This window comes from Odocoileus virginianus, chromosome 3 (genome assembly GCF_023699985.2).
Source record: "Odocoileus virginianus isolate 20LAN1187 ecotype Illinois chromosome 3, Ovbor_1.2, whole genome shotgun sequence".
Lineage (NCBI taxonomy): Eukaryota > Metazoa > Chordata > Mammalia > Artiodactyla > Cervidae > Odocoileus > Odocoileus virginianus.
The window spans coordinates 53,818,552-53,844,125 of record NC_069676.1 but is presented as its reverse complement, the minus strand read 5'-3'; the positions used below and the strand labels follow the sequence as shown (position 1 = coordinate 53,844,125).

Here is a 25,574-nt window from a genome sequence, read left to right as displayed (position 1 = left end):
ATATACAAACACCATATACAAATGACTGAGTTTCCTCTGTAATCATGTCTCGCCACTTTCTAGGTATTCTTTTAATTAGGAAAGAAACAATACATCTATTAACTTGGTTATCTGCATTTTTTTTTTTTTTTTTTGGCCACACTACACAGCATGTGGACTCTTCGTTCCCCAACTGGGATCAAACCCACATCCATTGCATAAGAAATGCAGAAATCTTAACCAGTGGATGGCCAGGGAAGTCCCTGGCTATTTGCACTTTAAACTAGAGAGAAGAGTCAATTTCATATGTAAAACATATTTTAAATGTTGTATTTCAAACAACTAAATAAGCTAAATTTTGTATTTACAAAAGTAATCATTATCTTACTACCATCTGCCTCATCAACACATTTTTATCATCTTCTCTATATTTTCTCTACAACTGAATATTTAATTGTTTCTTGGGGGCCACTCTCTGCACAGCATGAGGGATCCTAATTTCCCAACCAGGGATGGACCCCAAGCTCCTGCAGTGGAAGCATGGAGTCTGAACCAATGGACCACTAGGGAAATTCTTAAAAATTTAATTTTTAAAATTCTAATGCTAAATAAATATTTTATAAGCATTGAAAAATCATTCTGAAAGTGTTGATCTCCAAAACATCCTCCGCATCCTACATAGAATCAAAGAAAGGTTAAGATGGAGTGAAGACAATGATTCTCTCAAATGCATTTATAAATCCTTGCATCTCTTTTTTTTACTTAATGGAAAAATTCCTTTGTTGCTCATATTAGGTTTTAGTTACAAGATAAGGTACCTTTTACATTTTTATTACTAGCCAATCAGTTCTGTAGTTCAGAGTATAAGATCAGCAAATTATGATTAAAGAGTTTCCAGTTATTAATACAATTTGGTACTCCTGACAGAAAAATCTCCTACATTAAGGCTGCAAAAAGTTTTAAAGAGTTATATAATCAAATAGCCTTATTCTAATAATTCTTGGGACCACACAGAACCCCAAGAAAATTGAAGGTCCTTTAGTTAATTATGATGAATTGAGATCTAAAGGCAAAGTGAAAAATGTTAAAAACCTCATGAGACACCCTCAAAGCACTCCAGATCTTCAAAAATGTCAATAGGAGGGAAAAGTTTTCAAGAAATCATTATACACAGTCATTCCAAACAACAGGACAGAGGGGAAAAAACACATGTTCATCCATGATCAGCAAGAAACCACATGTTTTTATTTTGTTTTAGAGAAAAATTAACCTAGCTTTTCTTGTAACATATAACTGATTAGAAAACATTCAAGTAGATATTCTTCCTATCTGCTGGATTAAAAACTAGTTCAAGAAACTCGCATGACCTTAGTTACCGAGGCACAGAAAGTAAATACAAAGGACACCGGAGATGACAGACACACATGGGGCCTAATCATCTAGGAGCACTAGGGACAAACCAAAGGAGAAGAGAAACAGAAAACAAAACCACCTGGGAGCTTTAATGGGAATCTGTGATAGCAGATCAGGATACCAGGTCACCTCTTAGGTTGGCCAGTTTATGGTACAAAAGATCAGAGGTGGATGGCCATCTGTAGCAAAGCTTACCTGGGACCAGAGGGGTGGGGCTGGAGACTGAGGTATGGTACCCAATGGAGGATCCCATGAGGTTTCGAGGTGGCACCAAACGAGCTGCCAACAGAGGAGGCGGTGTCCCCAACTGAAGTCGCTCAGATGCAGCAGCACCATGTTCACGAGAGTACATGGGCTGTCCTACAGAGGAAAGAATAGGAGGGCAGCTGGGATTGAGAGTCACAAGCTTCTCTTAAGTAATGATCTACTTCCTGAGACTTGAGCCAAGAACAGAGAAAGTACACCAATGGGAATAGTACTTGAGAAAGATGCTATTAAGATTCCTTCTAACTCAAGAAACAGACATGCAACTAGGTAGGATGCACTGAGGTATAAAGAAAGAGTAAGAATGAGGTAGTGTGACTGCATAATGTCCATTTTTTTATCATCTTAAATGGAATAACTACATGCTGATCTTACCAGAAACTGATCAACCATATCAAGTTATTGACAAAGGAGCCCTGAGCTATTATTCATTTAGAGTTTAATATCCAGGGAGACATGGTTATGAAAGCTGTCATACTCATTTTAAAAAAATAAAAACACTCCTCCCAAATTCATATAATTTCAGGTATGCACAAACTATTCCCATATCTGGGAGCAGAAAAAACAAACATAATAAAGGAATTAAAAAAGAAACACCCACCACAAGCATACTCTCATGGAGAATAAGAAATGTTCAAAAGAAAAACATAAAGACAGTGAAAATCTGCTATTCTGTAAGTAGGACAACAAACAGACAAGGGGACAGAAGTCCCACATGAACAGCCTAGCTACTGTGCACACGGAAGTGTCTCAGACATGAAGGACCACTTCTGGAAAGAAAGCACGTTTAGAATTTATGTTTATAGATGCAAAAATGGCAGAAACAATGAAGCCAAAGTTTGTAGAACAAGATTAAAAAAGACAAGGCATCAAGGAGCAAAACCTTTCTTTGGTTGGTTATTTAATAGTATCTTTTTCATTTACTACTCCATATGAGACCTATTTTTAAGATTTACTCAATATTTTATATCTGAAGTCAGACGTTCACTATGTGACACAAGACAAAGTGAATTTAGATTTTTTTTTTAATATGATGAAATATCCTTAAAAAGTTGTAAAAAAAAAAAAAAAAAAAGTTGTAAAATTCCAGAAGACTTTTAATGCACTTTAATAAGACAAGTCACAAAGCAACCACTTGATTTCACAATAAATGTAAAGAAATGGATATGCTATACTTTCCCATATATGGAGAAAAGGTGACAAATCATACTGTACAAGCAGACCACATAATTGTGTGCTTAGCACCAATCTTTTCAAAATTTACATGAAAAAAGATCAATCATTACATTCCAAAAGCAATCTAACATATCCTCAATGATCTGAAAATAGTTTTTTTTTTAAATAGTCAAAGCATGATATACTGCAGAGAATTTCTTGCAGAATGAAGTCATGTGCTAAAGAGAAAAATGGGAAGTACAATCAGTTCATATGACTAGCTTAAATTTATGATAAAGCATTTTATAGCATGTGCATTTAATTAATAACTATCTCAAAGCAAATGAGAAATTAAAAGGCTAGTTTGTACAATGCCTTTTTAAAATGAATGACAAAGAACATGCATTCTTACACTTCAGAAAGATGGCTGTTTATTCAAATGAGGCCTGATTTTGTTTAACAACATCTATTCAGGTCTCTCTCTAAATACTATGTGAAAAAGAAAGAGTTCTTAGGTAAAAGGTTGATTCTAGGTCTGGACAGAAAACTTCTAAGATGAGTCTGGTACACGCTCGTATAATGTTCCAGGAGCAAGATGGCTACCAAACACCAGCACATAAAAAATGCAACACAGCAGCCTGCAGAAGCCAACACGAAGAGGCTTCCCATGGTCAAATAAGAGCCAATCTGAACACCAAAAAAAGGCCACAGTGGGGTGAAACATAGCAAACATTATAAATCCATGAGTTCATAATGATACTTAGAAAAAGTACAGTGGTCCCTCTGGAAGATACATGGAAACAAACTCATTTTCTGAAAACTGATAAATGAAAGGACAGAGCATTTATCCTGTCTTTCCTGTAAAAAGTACATTTCGGTTAACCAAATGGCGAACACTGCCAAGTTCTACTTTGTCAGCCAATAAACATAAAAGAAATCATAGAATTAGAGTATCGCACTTTTATAGCCCCAAATGAAACAGGAGAACTGGGTAGGGATCACAAACAACCACGAGCAATTTTTTGAAAGGATGGATCAGGATGAAAACCTGTACACAGTGATCAATATTTGTAACACAGAAAGGAGACAACCTGACATTGTACACCAGGTATATACTGCAGTAGGAAGTACAAAACCCCATCAGTAAAACATTCATGCAAAATAAGGAGGCAAAAACCCCCAATGTGACCCTGTTAATCTAGATCTAGATAAATCTCCAATTTCCAGAAAAAATGGGATAGAGGAATGCATTAAATGACACCAGCAGATGCAAGATATGCCAAGTCTAGGTTATGGAAAAATTCTTTAGGACAAATTACCTGCTCCTTCAACAAATAAGTGTCAAGGGGGAAAAAAAGAGGTAGGAGAAACTGTTATAGATTCAAAGGCTTAAGAAACATATCAACTAAATGTAATGTGTAACCTTGCTTGTTGGATTCAGCTTCAAATGAGCCAGATATAAAGGAATGTCTATGATACAACTGGGAAATATGAACACTGATTAGATACTTGAGAATAATACCTGTTATATTTTGGGATTGTGATAAAGTATAGTAATTGTGTGCGTGTATTTATCCCTTATCTTTCAGAGATTTATAGATTAAATGGTATGTTTGGAACTTGTTTTTAAATAATCAAGTCAGGAGTGAGTTATAGATAAAGTTAGGTTAATCAATCCGTTAATAAATGTTGAAACCAGCAACTGAGTAATGAAGATTACTACAGTGTTTACTCTCTTATGTATATTTGAAATTTTCCATAATAAAAAGTTTTAAAAAATCAAGTTGGTTATAATGATGGTGAAGACAAATCAGTCACAATTGAGATTCATTCACTTTAGTTTTTTCTCAAACTTTTACTGGAATATATTTGATTTACAGTGCTGTGCCAATTTCAGATGTACAGCAATGTGAGTCAGTTAAACATAAATATAGGTGTGTGCATATATTCTTTTTCAGATTCTGATTCAATTTAGTTTTTATCAGTGTAGACTGACTCAATAATTTCAAAATGCGAGTCTCCTAAGTTCATGCTCCTATTTTAAGTCATTCATGTATCTTATATGTTTGATTGATAGCAATATTTTCATTCTTTAGAGTTGGACATGACTGAGCAACTAACACACAGACACACACGCAATGTTAACTCTAGTCTTTTGAAGATAGTCTTTATTCAAACTAAAATTTTAGCTACACTTTGTAATTCTCCTGATTTTGTCTTTAAGAGTATTCACAAGGGAAAAAAAAGTCTTAAGGTGAGTTTTAAACTGAAAGCTGAATCAGAAGAAAATAGAAAGTTACACCTTCCAACTATTGGCCATATTTATTATGTGTCTTCTCTATTAGAATCCAAGGTCCCTGGCATACCTTTTAAAGTTCCAGGGCCTAAATGGTGCCTAGCACATAGTAGGAACTCAATATTTAACAGAATGGATGAAAGGTTATTTACTAACTGCTTCCCAATGACATTTAAGTATTTCTAAGGACAAATACCTTTATTTGATATTCATCAGACATTATTTGAAATGGGCAATATGACAACTAACGCAAAACAAATCCAAGTAACATACGAGGGGAGAGAAATTCTAGACAATATACGACTCTATAGGAGACTGACTTTTCTAGACATCAAAATCTGTGACTGTGCACAGAAAAAAGTTATGTACTCCACAGAATTAAATGAGGCATCTCAAGTTTAAGAATATGATGTTTTAATAATTTTACACAGCTAATAGTAAATATATTCTCTGAAAGATAAAAGTAACTTATGTAAATTCACCTGAAGATTGACAACTGCCTTCAAACGAAGAATCAATCTTTAGGTTGTTATATTTTACTACTTTAGGCTGTTATATATTTTACTACTAATCTTTCACATACTCAATACAAGGAGCTTAGCAGGTACAAAATATTTCTATTACATCTTTTTCAAAGAAGCAAAAGAAACAAGTCAAATTTAAAGGAATATAGTTTAAAATGGTTCTGTCCTGTGAAAACAAAACCTCAAACCCCCAAACCACACACTCAACTGGCAAATCTGATTTTGGGTAAAAATGCTTAAGTATGTCAAAGGAAATAGTTGTCTTTGATAGGTGTTTTTCCATACACTTCCAACTACATTTCATTATTTAAATCCTTTTCAGAGCATCTGTGACATTTTAATTCAACAAAAACCAAATTTCAGTTTTTTCTAAATTATAATCATACCTGCCATTAAGTTTTAAATAGCATTACCAGGAGCCCCATATAACCTACAGTTTTACAGTGGGGAAATTCTTTTTCTCCTTTTAACATTCAATTGTCCTCTTCAAAACTCAGTAATAATTAGACTAGATGAAGGTTTTATTTCAGGCAGAATTAGTTCCTTTGTTACATGTATTTCTGAGGCACTCTGCTGCTTTACAGCAAAATACACTGTAATTGGTTTTTTTGAGTTTGTAATTTTTGACATATTTCTTTCCCACTATTAGATTTTTAGCTTCTTAGGAGAAAAATCATCTCTCACTCATATTCCCAGTACTGAGCATTGAACAGACCCTATTCCTACCTCTAAAATACCAGATTTAATTTTTCTATGTTTATTTGGGTCCCTACTGATAAAATTTTCACAACTATCATATGATATGCTGTTCTTCACTTATACACATTTTCTATGCTGTGAATATTCATGATGAATTTTTTTAAAAAAACTACAATTTTTTTACAAAATTTTTTCATTAAAACCAAAAGGGACCTTTTGTTATACTGAGTCAAGTAACTGAGATGGAGAAAGACAAATATCATATGCTATCACTTATATGTGGAATCTAAAACAATGGTACAAATGAACTTAGCCACAAAACAAATATAGATATAGAAAACAAACCTATGAATATCTGGAGAAAAAAGAGAAGTGGGGGACAGGGAGGATAAACTGGGAGACTGGAACTGCCATATACACACTATATATAAAATAGGTAACGAGTAAGGAACTAGTATATAGCACAAGGAACTCTAATCAATTCTCTGTAATGACCTATACAGGAAAAGGATCTAAAAAAAGAGTGAATATATGTGTGTACATATATATATATAACTGATTCGCTTTGCTGTACATCTGAAACTAACACTACGTTGTTAATCAACTATATTCTAACAGAAGTTTTTTTTTAAAAAGCTGAAAAAAAAAAAAGCTGGACTTTGTGCCACAAAATTAGATATACATTTGCCCATAATTATCTGAAGTAGAAAATAAAATCTAATGTTGGAGGAAAAATAAAAATGGAATCACAATGTTAAATTTAATAATATTAAAATAAATCATAATTGTCACATTTTTTATAAATTAAAAACAAAATGAAATTTTTATCATGCTATATTTAACAATATGAAAATGTGTAATCTGCAAAAGATTTTCAGATAAATAACTCATTTTTCATATTTACAAGTCCAAAAGCACTAAGAAATAATGCTAAGAGCTGGTTTAGGGAGGGGAAAGATGAAACAAGATTGGTAAATGTTGAAGCTGAGTGATGGAAACATGGGAGTTTATTATACTACCTTCTTTATTTTTATATATGTCTGAAATTGCCCATAATTTAAAAAATGAGAGCAGTAAAATAAGCACTGTAACAAGATACTATAGTAATTAGAAGACTATGAGATACTAAAAGTAAAACAAAGTGGATAATTATTTAACTATCAGATATGGCTTCTGTTCTGAGAAAGCACAGCGGAACATAGGAGGAAACAGTAGCACTGAAGAATTCTCATAATAAGGAACTGTCATGGTTGGTTTTCTCAGGCAAACTAGCTTAGCAGCATTATATGGTGTAACATAGAGGGAAAATGGGAGTAAAATACATTGGAGTCAAAAAGACTGCAGCAATAATCCAAAATGTGAAGTGATTCAAGTGTGGATGAGGGCAGAAACCACAGCAGGAAGAGAGAGAAAAGGATGCATCAATGAAAAAAGAGGAAGAAATTTTCAATTAACTAGAAATAAAAAAGCAAAGCAATGAGTCAGTCATGTTAGGGTTTTCAATTCTAGGTGATTAGGTGGGTGTTACTCATATTAGCAAAGAAAGACAGGGATTGTGGAGGTAATAGAGACTTAGGGGAAAATAACAGGTTTTGATTTCGGAGAGGCTGAAATTTATGGAGACGATAACTACAAAACTGTAACAACTATTCCTTATGTATAGCTTAAGGTGCCAGATACTATTCTAGATGCTTTATATGTATTAACACATAACATGTTTCCCCAAAGTAACCTTAATGAGATGAGTAATGTTACTATTATTTCTGTTTTACAAAAGAGAAAATTAGGATACAAAAAGGTTAAGCAACTTGCCTAAGGTCACAGTGACACAAATGATGAAACCAAAATTTGAACCTAAGCTTAATTACTTTCCTGAGTTGCCTCCCCAGGTCATGAAAGAGATGAAGAAATGTTTATGATAAACACAGTTACAAAAAAGGTAAATTTATCTATAAAGTTACCTAGCTCTGTAAAGAAATTCTCACAGTCTGACATTTTTAACAATCAACTAACTGCCTTATTTTTATATTTCTGAAGAGAGAAATTTTTCTTTTAAGCCCCAGTAAACTAAAAACAACAGTTAACAAAAACTATGAAAAATAAAAGACAGGATTCAAGAAAAACATATTATTACAGTTACACATCAATGTTACAAGACAGTCTAACCACTAAATGCTATAGTTTAAATGATGCTATGCTCATTTCAGCATTACAAGTTAAATAATTAGGTGTATTTTATCCGATCTTTTGTATGCTCTTAGGGGGTAAGTCTTAGGCTTTGGAAATTCAATCAGAAGAACGATTCTTAAACAGAAGCTTCAAAATATAATTCCTTTAGCAGAAGAATGTTGCTACACTATAGTAGAGCAGACTTCTCCAATAGAGAAGGCCTTGTCCTCTCCCATCATCACACAAAATTAAAATACAGTTACAGAGCATAACTACACAGTGAATTGCCCTGTAAACATAAGTATAATTTTGCATAGTCCTTAAAATAGAAATTAACTGGTTTTTTTTAAGTGTTCTGAGAAAACTTCTGGCTTTTCTATGCCCTAACAATTTTATTAATAAATCAAATGTATACTTACGTTCTGACACTGTATAAAGGAGGTTCTGGGGTAAAGGAGGAGGTAGTCTTGCTCCCACTGGTGCAAGATTGGGCACTGCACTTGTCCCAGGCTGGTCTCGGTTGTTGATCAAGCTTGATTGTGTTATGGGTGGTCCTACAGACAAGAAAAAGTGAGAGGGAGAGCAGTAAGGTTTGCTAGCTAATAAAAACACTCACTACACCAAGTACAATAAGGATATTCACATACAAAATACCTACTTTGGTTTAGAACAGAATAAAGAAATTTGATATGAGCAGGCTTGAGCACTGAGAGCATTATTAAGTGAAATGACATTTTAGTTCTGTAATAGACTAACCTAGGGTGGAAAAGGGGCAGATCTGGTTGCATCTGGAGGGTGGGAGTAGATAATGGCCAAGAGATTTGAACAAACTTTCTGGGGTGATAATAAAGTTCTATAGAACTCTTAAGTTAATGACAAACATGTTTGATGTATTGATGTCTACAATGTACTGTGAAATGCGTTAAAACTAAAAATGGAGAGATGGAAAGATATATGATAATACAACATGAAAAAGAAAGCGTGAATCACTCAGTCATGTCCGACTCTTGGCGACCCCATGGACTATAGCTCACCAGGCACCTCTGTCTATGGAATTCTTCAGTCAAGAATACTGGAGTACGTAGCCATTCCCTTCTTCAGGAGATAGGAAAGTGCTAATTGTAGAAGCTAGATGGTATTTGTTTCCTTGAAACTTTTCTTGACAAAGTGTTCAGGGGGAAATGACACTCTTAGATTTAACTTTTACACATGTATGTTCCCCCAAATGAGGTAGGATCTTTTATTGTGAGAATTTCTATACATCAAAGATGCTTTTATCTGAGAAATTAAATCTCAACTTGAGCTTCACAATTATACAATTTATGTGACAATATTAAATACTCACAACCCACTGTTAAAAGAACCATACTGCTGCTGACCAAATCTATGCGTTAAATGTATACAAACCTTTATCAATTTTAATGAAATGTGTTCTACAAAGAATGTTATGGAAGGAAAGCTATGCAATGGGTACAAGGTATCATGTTAAACTATTTCTGCCACTTCCAGTGAGCCTATAATAATTTTAAAAATTAAAAATTTTAAGAAGAATTTAAAAAGTACCATTTAAATAAACTGAATGGTAACCATTTTTTCAAATAATTTGCCAACTCTTAAAACATTAAATATCTTCAGGTAGGTATTTTCTTATACTTCTGTACACAAGTAAAAAAAAAGATCTTCATGATCCAGATAATCACGATGGTATGATCACTCACCTAGAGACAGACATCCTGGAATGCAAAATAAAGTGGGCCTTAGGAAGCATCACTACAAACAAAGCTAGTGAAGGTGATGGAATTCCAGTTGGGCTATTTCAAATCCTAAAAGATGATGCTATGAAAGTGACACACTCGACATACCAGAAAATTTGAAAAACTCAGCAGTGGCCACAGGACTGGAAAAGGTCAGTTTTCATTCCAATCCCAAAGAAAGGCAGTGACAAAGAATGCTCAAACTACTGCACAATTGCACTCATCTCACATGCTAGTAAAGTAACACTCAAAATTCTCCAAGCCAGGCTTCAACAGTATATGAACTGTGAACTTCCAGATGTTCAAGCTGATTTTAGAAAAGGCAGAGGAACCAGCAATCAAACTGCCAACATCTGACGGATTATTAAAAAAGCAAAAGAGTTCCAGAAAAACATCTACTTCTACTTTATTGACTATGCCAAAGCCTTTGACCGTGTGGATCACCACAAACTGTGGAAAATTCTTAAAGAGATGGGAATACCAGACCACCTTACCTGCCTCCTGAGAAATCTGTATGCAGGTCAGGAAGAAACAGTTACAACTGGAAATGGAACAACAGACTGGTTCCAAATAGGAAAAGGAGCACGTCAAGGCTGTATACTGTCACCCTGATTATTTAACTTACATGCAGAGTACATCATGAGAAACACTGGGCTGGATGAAGCACAAGGTGGAATCAAGACTACCAGGAGAAATATCAATAACCTCAGATATGCAGATGACATGACCCTTATGGCAGAAAGTAAAGAAGAACTAAACAGCCTCTTGATCAAAGTGAAAGAGAGCGAAAAAGTTGGCTTAAAGCTCAACATTGAGAAAACTAAGATCATGGCATCTGGTCCCATCACTTCACGGCAAACATATGGGGAAACAGTGAAAACAGTGACAGACTATTTTTGGGTGCTCCAAAATCACTGCAGATAGTGACTGCAGCCATGAAATTAAAAAGACACTTGCTCCTTGGAAGAAAAGTTATGACCAACCTAGACAGCATATTAAGAAGCAGAGACATTACTTTGCCAACAAAGGTCTGTCTAACCAAAGCTATGGTTTTTCCAGTAGTCAGGTATGGATATGAGAGTTGGACTATAAAGAAAGCTGAGCACCAAAGAATTGATGCTTTTGAACTGTGAAGTTGGAGAAGACTCGAGAGTCCCTTGGACTGCAAGGAGATCCAACCAATCCATCCCAGGGGATATCAGTCCTGAATATTCATCGGAACGACTGAGGTTGAAGCTGAAACTTCAATACTTTGGCCACCTGATGCAAATAACTGACTCAAATGAAAAGACCCTGATGCTGGAAAAGATGGAATGTGGGAGGAGAAGAGGATGACAGAGGATGAGATGGTTGGATGGCATCACCGACTCAACTGACATGAGTTTGAGTAAACTCCAGGAGTTGGTGATGGACAGGGAAGCCTGGTGTACTGCAGTCCATGGGATCACAAAGAGTCAGACAGGACTGAGCGACTGAACTGAACTGACAACATGTAAAATGACTGCTCCAGAATTTTCTGTTATATTTTAAAAATTCAGTCTTATATCTGTTTTAGCTCAACTAGCAACTGTTTTTTTGAAATGATCATTTTTAAACATTTCTCCTAATTTTGGTGAATTTGGTAACAGCATATTGACCTTTTTTTTTTTTTTTGAAGTCTTTTATCAGTAAAGAGATTCATACCGCAGTACATACTGGTGAAATGCTCTGACATCTGAAAAATACTTCAGGAAAAAAAAGTAAAAAAAATTGTGTGGGGCAGGCAAGAATAATAAATGAGACAAAAACAGCTGAATATTAACCACTGAATTTAGATGATGAAACATGGTATATTATTATTCTACATCTGTGTGTATTCAAAAATTTCCATAAAGGGGAAGAGAAATTGGATGAAGGCAGTCAAATGACACAAACTTTCAATTATAAGATAAATAAGATGTAAAGTAATTAGCCTCCAACTAATAAAAATAAATGGAAAAAAAAAAAGATAAATAAGTACTAGGGATATAATGTACAACATGATAAATATCATTAACACTGCTGAATGTTATATATGAAAGTTGTTAACAGAGTAAATCCTAAGAGTTCTCATCATAAGAAAAATAAACTTTTTTACTATTTCTTTAATTTTATACATATATGAGATGATGGATGATCACTAAACTTACTGTGATTATCACTTCATGATGTATACAAATCAAATCAGTATGCTGTACGCCTTAAACTATACAGTGCTGTATGTATATAGATTAACATAACTGGAAGAAGAAAAACAAGAAAAGTTCCATAATAAAATGTTTTAAAGAGTATTTCAATATTCTCTAAGAGATTTTCTTTAAAGATGCTGCTGCTAAGTTGCTTCAGCCATGTCTGACTCTGTGTGACCCCACAGCCGGCAGCCCACCAGGCTCCTCTGTCCCTGGGATTCTCCAGGCAAGAATAGTGGAATGGGTTGTCATTTCCTTCTCCAATGCATGCATGCATGCTAAGTCGCTTCAGTCGTGTCTGACTCTGTGCCACTCTATGGACAGCAGCCCTCCAGGCTCCTCTGTCCACAGGATTCTCTAGGTAAGAATACTGGAGTGGGTTGCCATTTCCTTCTCCCCTTTAAAGATGGAACTTGCACTAAACTACTGGCATACTCTTTTTTTTCTGACCTCTTCAAAACTCTGGCTTTCTATCAAAGAGCAAGATTTTGACTCCAGGTCAATATAGGTTAGGGCACTACTAATAAAATTTACACTTGGAGGTGCTATAAATAATGCAATATGACACTGGGTATAAAAAAGGGAAGAACATCTTAATTATGGGAATATATTCCTAATTGTATTAATAATTAACTTTTCAAATTCTTAAAATCTAGTGTCAAGTTACATAAAAGGGATGGATTCCTCTAAATATTCTTCACTAAAGAAACTATACATATACTTACTTGGTATGGGAAGCACAACAGAAGGTGGAGGCTGGCCATGTCCTTGGGGAACAGGAAGTCTCATGCTGTGGCCAGGGCCTGGGCCTGGGCCTGGGCCTGGGCCTGGGCCTGGGCCAGGGCCTGGCATTGGAGGCATTAACATTCCAGGAGGTGGTGGAGGAGGAAGCCCAGGAGGAGGTGGAGGGAAAGGAATCATGCTTGGCAGAGCAACTTCATCAACAACCAGGGGATCATTTCCATGATCAAACTGACAAAGGTCACCAAGTACACAAAATCCTCTTTCTGTAAGAATCAAAGATAAATTTCATTATGACCTACACAGAGTTCAGCAAACAATTCCCTGAAACATCCACCAATCTAATTTATGGAGTGCTTTTTCTGCAAGGAATTTAAAGCCTTCTTGGTGTCACTGTTACCATTGCATACTCCTGAGGTAGGAACAGGTGTACTCTCTATTTTCTATACTGTGACACTATGCTTTGCTGATACAGCAAATAATCAGGTCAAAAGCAGGCTATCAACCACTATCATATTAACCCATTTGCTATTGAGTTTTCATAATAAAAATTCTGATATTTTAAATAACAAAGGTAGAGAGGATAAGGAATGTGAATTGGATGACTACTTTCAACTATCTCCTTTCATGATATTATTCTAAAGCAACCATTTTTGCTATAAGTTGAAACTTTAAATTATTCAACTGAATATTATGTTCCAGGTTATTCACTGAAGAATTGTTTGTTAACAGCAAAAATCTGAAACATCCCAAAAGTGTCATCAATAAGAAATCAGTTTAAACACATTTTTGTACATACAGAATACTAAGTTTAAAAAAAAAAAAACAAAACTGAAGAAGCTCTTTATAGTTAATATATTTATACAGGATGACTGCCAGGAAATAATGTTAAGTGAAAGAAAAACAAAATGCATAGTATGAATGAAGTATAAATAGTATAAAGTACAATAACATTTATGTTAAAAAAAAGTGGGGGAGAATGTGTTTTTATATACACATGCATAGACTAAGTGGAAAGATACCAAGAAACTGACAGCATTAAATTGGCTTTGAAAATATCTTTGGGCTGGGAGACCAGGGTGAGGGTGAGTTAATGCCTGAATCATGTGATTCTATTCGCTACTTAAAAATAAATAAAAAGCAAAAATACATACATTCTATATTTAAAGAAAAAATGTTACGATGTCCAGTCATTTGCTATAAATAATACAGGCCTGGGAGGAGCTGTGGAAGTATACATGAAAACAAGATTGCCTATGAATTGACAACTGTTGATATGAGCTCACAAATACACTAGGATTAATTATATTACCTTGTGAATTTTTGTAAATATTTAAAATATTCCCATAATAAAAAATAAAAATAATTGCACACGTAACACCAATACATTCATTCAAATGGAAAGTTAGCCAAGTTAAAACTGTAAGTAGGTTATACATGCTTAACAAATCCCCAGGGTCAAACAGCACATAAAAAAATGACACTTCCTAGTGTCTACCAAATTTTGCGGTGTACTTACAGTGTCAGAAGAGGAAAACAAAAAATAAATTAAAGGGTCAAATATGAACACTATGTTAACAAGAGCCAAACTATTACATCTAACAAGTAAAGAAGCATATGCCAAAAGAGATTCTCCTCATTCATCCCTTTTAATAAAATCCAGACTGTAATGAAATGGTATGCACTACTAGCAACATTTACTTTACTAGTACTCTGGGGTACAACATAGAAGAGAATTTACCATCATAATCTCTGCATCGCCTCTTTGGTGGTGGGTTTCGACCAAAAGAATTGGAAGAGTTATGATTATTATAGTAATTAGACCAACTCTCCGTTGTGTTTTCAGAGTGGTGCGCAGGTGCAATCACAGTAACAGTGCTGGGAATAGACTGTGCCCCCGAGGAATACTGCTCAGAAGAGTTCGGAGCTGGTGCAGACACAGGCACATAGGAGCTCTCCAAGTCATTCCTTTCACTCTTAAACTTTGATCTTTCCCTATGTTCTGCTTTGGAGACAAAATAAAGACAAGAAACAAATAAGACCAGACTTCTATGTTGTTAAACTATATTTATTTTTTCACAGGAAAGGCAAGATGAGAATACTAAAGTAAACTTAATGAGCTGTCCATATTTTAAAGTGCTCTCATTATTACTATAGTCTAAAACCAAGAACATCAACAATGTGATGGATCTTGACCAGTGACTTGTATAAAATCATCTTTTATAACATCAACATCAATACATAATGAAGAAAGATCAGTTTCTCTACTGACTTAGTAAGAATGCTAAGAACTGACTTTCAAACTGATATCCTAGGATATCAGAGGTTGGGATCCCAGTAATCTACTGCAATTTTTTTCTTTTTAAATACTCTAGCCAACCTTAAAGCAAATCAATTATTTTCAGGTAGGGGGTGTGGGTACGGAAAGAGGCAACCCTCTCCCACCAGTAATAGTTTTATTGATTAAAGGACATATGTTTCAATTACACAAAATGACTTAAACTTAGACATGTCCTATGATACATGAACAAATAGCTTCTTCTTAGTCAAACTCCTTTGACGCCACCCTGAGAATAGAGCCTGACCTTGTGACAAAAATCAAGTTTTTGTGACACAATTCAAGATTTTACATTGCTTAGACATATTAAAGGTTGCTTGTTGGCGTTCAGTCCCTAAGTCATGTCTGACTCTTTGCGACCCCATGGACTGCAGCACGCCAGGCTTCCCTGTCCTTCGCTATATCCCAGAGTTTGCTTAGATTCACATCCATTGAGTCAGTGATGCTATCTAACCACCTCATCCTCTGCCGCCTCCTTCTCCTGTTGCCTTCAATGTTTCCATATTAAAGGTACATTTACCTCTAAGCGGTGTTCTGACACCCCTGTGATACAAGACAAGCAACTATGGAGTTTTAGGGGGAAGCCACATGGACTCACCAACACTCCTATTTGGATCCCGGTCTTTGCTGCGCCCCCGGCTTCGACTCCGACTTCGACTCAGGCCTCGGCTCTTACTCCGGCTCTTACTCCTGCCTCTTCTCCAGTCATACTTCTCACGGTACAGTTCATTCCGCTCATAGTACCGGTCGTAGTCTCTCCACTTGCCATCTTCTCTTTTCTTCTCCCGTGTCCTGTAATACACAGATATGAAAGCCATAGGTACACTGGAGAAAACAGGACAGAAAACAAATCTGGAATATGAATTATCCTCTGTGATTCATCAAAATTCGTAACTTCTAAGCTTTTCCAGAGAGCTGTAAAACCACTGCGTAATTTCTCTAATCCATTACATAAAAAGAAAAAACATTCCCTTCAAGTGTACTGGGTGGGGAGAAATGAAAAAAAGAGGTGAATCCAAAGCATGGGGAGGGGTAAAAGGAAAAACATATTTAAAACTAGAAAAGACAGAAAGTTCAAAACAAAGCATTCCTAAACAAAAACTAATTTTTTGATGGCAGGCTGATGAATCAACATATATACCGCACCACTTGTAATATAAAATGCTATGGACAATGTTAATACTGAGCACCCCTAACCAAATGGAACATTTCATTAATATTCTCTAAGGACACTGCTCCCACCCCTGAGCTCTTGGGGAAAGCACATAATGATTACTGTTTATAAAAGGAAGAGAAAGTATGACAAAGACAAAAAACAAAGGGAATGGGGGAAAAAAAATTATTTCTTTAATCATTTTACAATGAGAGGAGTAGAGCATATGTCAAAAATCCTGCTAATGTCCTTACAAGGTAACTGAAAAGTGAGTTATCAATGTCTTCCTAATTAAACACAAACCTTCGTTCACTAGATTCTGAACGAGTCTTCTGGGGACTAGGGTATTTCTTTTTTCTGCCATCTCGTTCTTCCTCTGCTGGCTCCTGAAATACCTACATGAAAATAATCATTAGAAACAAGAACAGTTCTTCCATAAATTATAAAACACATCCACCTCATAAATCTTTCTGGCCACAAGAGAGGGCATAAATATACTGAAATACTAAAATCAAATCACATCCCCCAAAGTTGGTCAACGGGAAGAAGTAAAAAAAGATGTTGAAATTACTTTAACAGCAATATGCTAAATTTTAAATATCACCCTAATAGCAGTGTAGGAGGAAAATATTAATTCATTCTTTAAAATGTAACAGTAAAAATAACAAATCTCTACTTCTAAGTATCATATAGTAAAATGGTTTGTGTGTTTTCCTAATTACAAAGTATACTCACAATATAATTCATTTGAGGAGAACTTTAGATTTATTTCATAGACAAACTTTAAGGAACAAACGGTTAAGTTAACCACTGCTATAAAACTAAGTATTTTATGTGAATTATGGAAAAATGGTATCGGAATTATTGGAAATGTTAAGGCTTCTTTTAAAACTTAAAGTCAAGATTGACCAGAAATACAGAACTAGTGATTCTATTAGTTTTTTAAACACAAGTTAATCTCAAAGCAAATACATGGGACTTCCCTGGTGGTCCAGTAGTAAAGAATCCACCTGCCGATGCAGGGGACACGGGTGCAATCTCTGGTCTGGGAAGAGCTCACACGCCTCAGGGCAACTGAGCCCTCGCATCACAACCACTGAGTCCAGGCACCTAGAGCCTGCGCTCCACAACGAGAAAAGCCACCTCAACCAGACGCCCGCACACCACAGCCAGAGAGGAGCCCTGCAGCTAGACAGAGCCTACACGAGCAACCAAGGCCCAGCACAGCCAAAAATAAATAAGTTACAAAACATATACATGGCCTTTATTAGAGAGAAATTAAGACAAATGAGGACATTTGGAAGAGCTAAACAAATGCCCATCTAATGAGAGGCTCATTTAAAAATACACAAGTCAGGAAGTGAATGAATGGAACAAAAGATAACAATTTAGTAAAATCCAGGCAACACAATGGCAGCCACAATGTGACAACTATATGGTGCTGACAAAAACATTCTACAATTATTAAACTATATTTAAAAAATCATTCTACCAATTCATAGAAAACACAGAGGATGCAATCAGCAAAATCCAGAGTCAAAAACTCCAATTTCTGGAGCAAATGATTCAGTTTTTTGCTGAGCAAAAATGACTTGCTCAGTGTCTTCAACAAAATATAATTTAAGGGAAAAAAGGGGGTGATGAAAAGAAGAGATACATAGGTAAGTAGGAAGCAGGGGTTAATATAAAGAGATTTAAAAAGATAACAACTTGGAGAACTTCATCCTTCTTTTTGCTTTTGTATATCCTCTAAAGTTTTTTTTAATGGATATCTATTAATTCACGCCTTGAATTTTCCTAATTTTAGGGAAGTAACTTTCTAAACTACGAATTAGCTTTTCTAATGGGAAAATCTATTCTTAAAAAGTTAAAGAACCCAAAATAATAAAAACATAAAGCCAAACAAAAACCTGTGCATGAATGTTCATAGCAGTATTGTTTATGATAGATAAAAAGTATTAACTATTTGCCTATTAATACAAATATCCATCAACTGATGACTGGATAAAGAAAATGTGATATATTCATAAAATGGAGTATTATTCAGCCATGAAAAATAAAAGAAGTCCTGATACATGTTACAGTGTGGAGGAACCTTTCAAGTGTTATGCTAAGCAGAAGAAGCCAGCCACAGAAGATTACATACTGTGTACTTCCACCTATATGAAATGTCCAGAATAAGCAAATTTAATGAGATTGAAAATAGTTTAGTATATTGCCTGGGGTGGGGACTGGGACTGGAAGCATTTGGAAGTAATGGCTTAATGAGCATGAAGTTTCTTTTTTGGATGCTGAAAATGTTCTAAAATGGATTATGGAGATGGTTACACAATTCTGAATACAATGAAAATTATCACATTTGTATATTTTAAATAGGCGAATTGTAAAGTTGGTGAATTACATATCAATAAGCTGTTCAAAAAAGTCAAAGGGCATGAACAATATGAATGAATCTCATGTAAAAATAAGCTAAGGAAGCTAGACAAAAAGAGTTTAAGACTTTTACATCCAGGGAGCATCCAGTAGGTTAAGGAAGCTAAATTAATTGTTCCCATGGGTATGGAAAACATAGAAAGATCAAAAAATCCAAGGCAATATAGGTGAAGTTTTATTCAGCATCCTGAGGTACACTGCCAAACATGATTTTTAATCTCAAGTATACTTAAGTCGAGAATAAATGAGTGCTTCCTTGCTATATAAATAAAATGCTTGATTTGTACAGATTTTAAAAAGTCTGTATGATTCTTATTACATAAAATGAAAAAACCAAGAATACACTGTATCCCTGGTAGCTCAGACGGTAAAGCGTCTGCCTACCATGCGGGAGACCTGGGTTCGATCCCTGAGTCGGGAAGATCCCCTGGAGAAGGGAATGGCAACCCACTCCATGGGTTGGAAAATCCCATGGACCGAGGAGCCTGGTGGGCTACAGTCAATGGGGTCGCAAAGAGTCAGACACGACTGAGAGACTTCACTTCCTTACACTGTATTAGAAATAAGAATAGTAGTAATCTTGGCATGAGGCAAGTGAGAGGGAATACATAAGGTATTACAAAAAAAAAGACAGTTCAGCCAACCTTATTATTTAGATCTTGACTCAAACAAATGGGGAAAAAAATGGACATTTATGAACAATTAGCAATTTAAACACTGGATATCTGATATTAACGAGCTATTGTTACTTTTATATAAGGCTTTAAAAATATAACCTTTTAGAGATACCTACTAAGTATTCATGAGAATGGCAAGTGGCTGAAGGTACAAAAAAAGACAACTTCCTCCCTTCAATGTTATCTAACAATTACTATAAACTATTATATTTACACACTATTCTACCAGCTATTATTTGTCAGTAATAACAATTAAGTTAACTATAAAAGCTAAGAAAATGGAAAAAATGCCAGACATTTGGAGTAGTATACATAAAAGCTGAAATCCATTTTCCATAATTTTCAAAATTAGGATTTACTGCAAAGATACAAAATGAAATAGTGTAACAATTTGTTTTTCTTTAACTGTTCTTTCGAAACTCAAGATAATGTAATTTTCCTCATTCAGACAAGCTATCTTTCAAACAGACACTTTCAATCTACTGACCTTCAATGACTCTAAAAAAGGACACATGTTGCAAAATTTTTAACTTATTATACAAAGATTTAACCTATACCTTAAAAAAAAAATTTCCCTGACCAGGGATTAAACTAATGCCCTCAGCAATGAAAGCACAGAGTACTAAGTGCCGCATGCTGCGTGCTCAGCTGCTCAGTCACGTCTGACTCTTTGCGACCCCGTGGACTGTACCAGGCTCCTCTATCCATGGGACTTTCCAGGCAAGAATACTGGCATGGGATGCCATTTCCTTTTCCAGGGGATCTTCCCGACTCAGGGATCGAACCTGCACCTTCTTCCACGTTTCCTGCATTGCAGGCAGGTTCTTCACCCACTGAGCCATTGAAGCAGCCCTAAAGTGAAAGCACCAGTCTCTTGGTTGGGACCGACTCTCTGCGACCCCAGGGACTTGAACACACCAGGCTCCTCTGTCCATGGAATTCTCCAGGTAAGAGCACTGGAGTGGGATGCCCTTCTCTCCTCCAGGGGATCTCCCCAACCCAGGGATGGAACCTGGCTCTCCGGCACTGCAGGCGGATTCTTCGCTGTCTGAGCCACCAGGGAAGCCCCAGGGCACGCTGCCTCCCTCCAGGGAAATACCCCCGGGCTCGCCCCCGCAGGACAGGTAGGATACTCACCCCTACACTAGCAAGGACCACCAGAATCCCCTAACCCAGAACTCAACCACAAGTTATACATTATCCAGTACAGAAGAAAAGTTCCTTCGTGTTTCCATTACCTGAAAAAACACTGGAAGCCAATTCTTTTTTTAACTGATGTGTAGTTGACTTACAATGGTGTGCTAATTACTGCTGCACAGCAAAGTGATTCAGTTATACACACACACACACACACACACACACACACACACACTTCATATTCTTCTCCATTATGGTTTACCATCACAGGATACTGAATATAGTTCCCTGTGCCACACAGTAGGACTATGCTGTTTATCCATTCTGGATACAAAAGTTTACATCTGCTAACCCCAAACTCCCACTCCACCCCTTCCCCAGTCCTCTCCTCCTGTGCAGACCCATCAGTCTGTTCTCTATGTCCAGTTAAAAGAGAATAGCTTTTACAGAGGTCAACTACCAACTAAGAATGATACTGGTAATAAGACCTAAGAAGTCCCTGCAAGCGAAAGAAAACTTTACATTACCTCTTCTTTAATTTCTTCTTTTTCTTGGACTGGTGGTTTTGGCTCAGGCTTAACTGGTTCCAAAGGAGGAAGGTAGTTCTTAGTATAGAGACTTTCAAATAGCTTATCCACAAAACCTGAAGTTTCTAAGGAGAAGAAATAATATGTAAATGTTACACAAAGGGAAATGGGGAATGACTAGTAGGTAACCAAACGTTTGACAACACACTCTATTGGCAAAGCTGAGGAAAGTGGGACATCTGATTCACAGCTGGTGGAACTAAAAATGAGTCTACCCCTTATGAGGGAGAATCCCACTTCTGGGGTTTAAAACCCTTTAAAGATACTTGCACATGTACAAAATGATTTATATGCAGGATTGCCTGTTTGAGTATGTAAAAGATTGGCTACAACCCAAATTTCCATGAATAAGAGACTATTTAAATAAATCATATGACAATCAAACAATAACACACAGCGGCTATAAAAAGAATGAGTACTGATAATATCAACAGGCCAAGATATAAAATTAAATATTGTATCTATATATTTGCATTAAAGAAAACTCTGAAAGGACACAAAAATGATAAGGTAATGCACTGGGGGTGGGAAGGGATCAGATGAGGTGAGAGAGACTTTCATGATATACCTTTATATTGTTAAATTAACTAAATTGCCTACTCAAATATTTAATTTAAAATATTTTTAAATTAGTTGAAAAATAAATTTTGACATGAGAATGATATGAAAATATTATTTTGTGTTTTAAGTAAAACATGAAATAGGCTGCTCTATTTTTTAACTTTTTCAAACTCTTTAATGGAGAGAACCAGAGAAAGTTATTAAAAATTAAATGTCAAGATATTTATGTTACTTAAACCAAATTTAAGTCACTTCCATGGGTCCTACCCCTCAGGAAGAGCTAAAGAGGATATTAAAAGTATAATACAGATTCTGCTTACACCGCAACTGCTACATGTTTTATACAAACAGCTATTTCTAAAATGTCAAATTTTTTCTTCAGAAAAGCATCTTTTCATAAACTTTTTAGGTTATTAATTTGTACAGTAAGCATTTTCCATGATTATAAAATGGTAAGCTCTTCTTACACATAACTTTAAGACAAATTAATCAGACCATTCGAAAGACTTTATGATCAGAAGACTGTTTTCACATGCCTCTGCATTTCTAAAGCACTTTTTAAAACATGTATTACTTTTGTAATTTAAAATATACACATATCATGACTATCTTTAATTAAAACTAAGCAATATAAATTAATACATTTAGAAAATACTCATCTGTACTGAAAGAATTCTGTATTAATTTTGTATAAAAAGCCTTTAAAATGCACAAAAATATGTAATCCTTTGTTTTAGACTGAGAAGCCATATGACTTATCTTTTCTTTCTCAGCAGATACTTGAGCTACAGGATCTTTTCTCATTATTAACAACTATCTCAACTAGTAAATATAAAATATCCACATTCCTGTTTGTCCATTCAACAATATTTATTGAGTACCTTCTACATGTCAAGTCTGTAGGTTCCAAGTCTCCGATTTTAACAAAGGAAAAGACAAACGGGAGGTGGAGAGAGACATACACAGATAAACAGGCAGATTAACATATAACATGACAGGGAGTAACAAATGCCATGAAAAAATAATAAAGCAAAAATGCGAAGGGGAGAGCGTGACCTATACTGTATTCAGGATATTCAGGGGAAACCGCTCTGAGAAGATGACATTTGAGAAGAGGCCAGAAACCATGAGAAATCGTGTTTCAAGCAAGGGTAAAACAGTGTTCAAAAGCCCTCAGTTGGGAACATGTTTGCCATGCTTTACAAAACAGCAAGGTGGTCCAGGTGCTAGAATGAAACAAATGACAGGGAGCGGTAGGAGATGAGGTCAGAGAAGCAGCAGGGAGGCACCCAGGAAGCTAGCAGACTAGGAACAAGATTTTGCTAAGATAAGAAGTTAAAGACACACAAGGAAGAGGAGCATGCCCATTTCTTCTTGCATATCAAGAAGCCCCAGTCAAGAAGGAGAAAAAGTTACCTTCATTGTCTTAATAAACAGTAAGAATAACCAGCTTCCTTATCTTAAAAATTGTTACTCTTTAACCATTAACTAGATTCTACCACAAGCTCCAAGGATTCTTTCACTTAAAAAGTACTTGAATTACCACTGACTCAATATTGGAGAGGAGCAGAGTGGGAAAGGGAAAAAAGTTTTGCCGAATACACAATAAATAATTAAGCATGAATAGGTATATTCAAGTATTTAAAGGACTCTGACCAATTTCTTTCCTTTCAAGCTTTATCTTTAAGATTTTATCAGGAAGTTTTAAATTTAAGATCTCTATTTAAATACTTGGTTGAAGGCCTATAATAATTACCTTTTTGTAAAAATACGTCAAGTTGATCGGCACAAAAGGCTTTCAATTCTTTCTCAGGTTTGTCCTTCTTGACCAGTGCTACAACATAGTTGGCTAAGGCTGAAGGGTCAGCATCACATCTAGTTAGACAAAGAGAAAACAAGTATTTTTAAACATTTTTTTTCCCAAATAATGATGTCATTAATGAAACCACCCCCGTTTTGGAAGGCTTCAAGTAAAAAACTTTGTTTTAAAAAATGACTGCAAACATAGGTGACTATCGTTAACAAAGAGCATATTTATATATATACTATAGTTAACTTTTTCTTTTTCTGCTTATTTTTGTAAAATAATGTGCCTCCTATTTTCAATGTTCCAACTATACTCAGAACTTTGGAATGAATCTATATTTATTTGCTCTCAATGGTAACAGGGTGGCAATGGACTCTTAAGGTGCAGCTTGACTCCCAGCTGTAGAAGTGCTGTAGATCTCCTCAGGAACGCTCTGTTCTGAGCGATCAATGAAGAAGAAGCAGGGGAAGTGATGGGACAGCTTTTCCATTCTCTGTAATACCAAGCACCAGCATCTAAAAATGGCAATTTCTGCCTCTAATCTTCTCAGTGAGTATCTTAAGGATCATTTTAAGACAAAAAGTAAGAACACAAAGAGCATGTCACCTTACACTGTGTTGGCACACACTTCAGCAGCTATTAGGAAGAAAGGAAAGACTGGGGCGCTAGAACAGAGAGGGTAAGAGAAGTGGTGAAAGGGCAGCAGAGATAACCTTTATCTACGTCACTTTTTTTTCTGGTCAGTAGTAACCCGACTTTGACATTCCAAATTATCTCTTATGCCAGGGCAGCACAAGATCCTTGAGTTGCCAACTCCTAATGTACAGCAATCTGCCAGACTTGACATTATATATATATATTACAAGTAATAGAACGTTTTCTTCTTATTAAAAAAAATACACACGCTTATATATTTATATTCTATTTTCCCCATGAATGTACACTTAAGTAGCATATATCCTTTGTGGCTTTGCAGCACTGTTGTGAAGATAAAATGAAAAAACTCAGAATGACAGGAAGTAAAATCATTATGCAAGCAAAATGATTATATCCCTATAAAACACTAATCTTATTCTATGATCCTTGGGCCTCTACTATAAATCAGAAAGTTAAAAAAGTTTCAGCTCAAGGTATCAATCACATTTCCAATATTATGATATTGTATGCTAATTATGGTATTAGTAAGCAAAAGACAACACCAACACCCTTACTCCCTTTCTAGTGTATACTTTTAAAACATTTATGCACCAAATTCAAAGAGCAAATTTCAATTCCATCAATTTTACAAAACTCAAAACCAACTTTTAAAAAATGATGGGCAAAGGTCAAAGTGCACTAGAAGTCTAAGTACACAGATGATGAGTTATGTATTAATTAAAAGAAAGCTGGAATCCGTAAATAAAATGATTATATTTTGGAGAATTATGAACAAATTACCTTAATAAATCCAACTGCTAAATTCTAAAATGGACATATACCATCTCCATTTATATTCTAAATACAAAGAGAAAGGATTTTTTTATTTAAATAACTAAGAATGGCAGAAAAGAAGCAATGTTATTTTCCCTGATGTTATGGGAACCTTCAAGGAGTCTCAGGACCTAATAGGTATAACACTGGGTAAGAATATGAGGTTTCCAGTGAGAAACAGGCGAAACTCAGATTACTGGAAAATGAGGT

At 35.5% G+C, this 25,574-nt stretch overlaps 1 protein-coding gene across 4 annotated transcripts in view; it reads right to left on the bottom strand.

Moving 5' to 3' along the window:
* The window catches only part of RBM27 (RNA binding motif protein 27), a 62,153-nt gene that overhangs the window by 27,806 nt on the left and 8,773 nt on the right, over nt 1–25,574 (bottom strand). Inside the window, exons 2-9 of one of the 4 annotated variants that reach the window (XM_020872327.2) lie at nt 23,844–23,962; nt 21,467–21,591; nt 16,996–17,087; nt 16,138–16,331; nt 14,943–15,206; nt 13,186–13,467; nt 8,919–9,053; nt 1,588–1,752 (exon numbers count right to left, since the gene is read on the bottom strand). In XM_020872327.2, coding sequence (XP_020727986.1) covers nt 1,588–1,752; nt 8,919–9,053; nt 13,186–13,467; nt 14,943–15,206; nt 16,138–16,331; nt 16,996–17,087; nt 21,467–21,591; nt 23,844–23,962 — 1,376 coding nt within the window. The remainder of the gene's footprint in view (nt 1–1,587; nt 1,753–8,918; nt 9,054–13,185; nt 13,468–14,942; nt 15,207–16,137; nt 16,332–16,995; nt 17,088–21,466; nt 21,592–23,843; nt 23,963–25,574) is intronic. The other 3 variants (XM_020872337.2, XM_020872347.2, XM_020872356.2) reach the window with 3 other exon arrangements.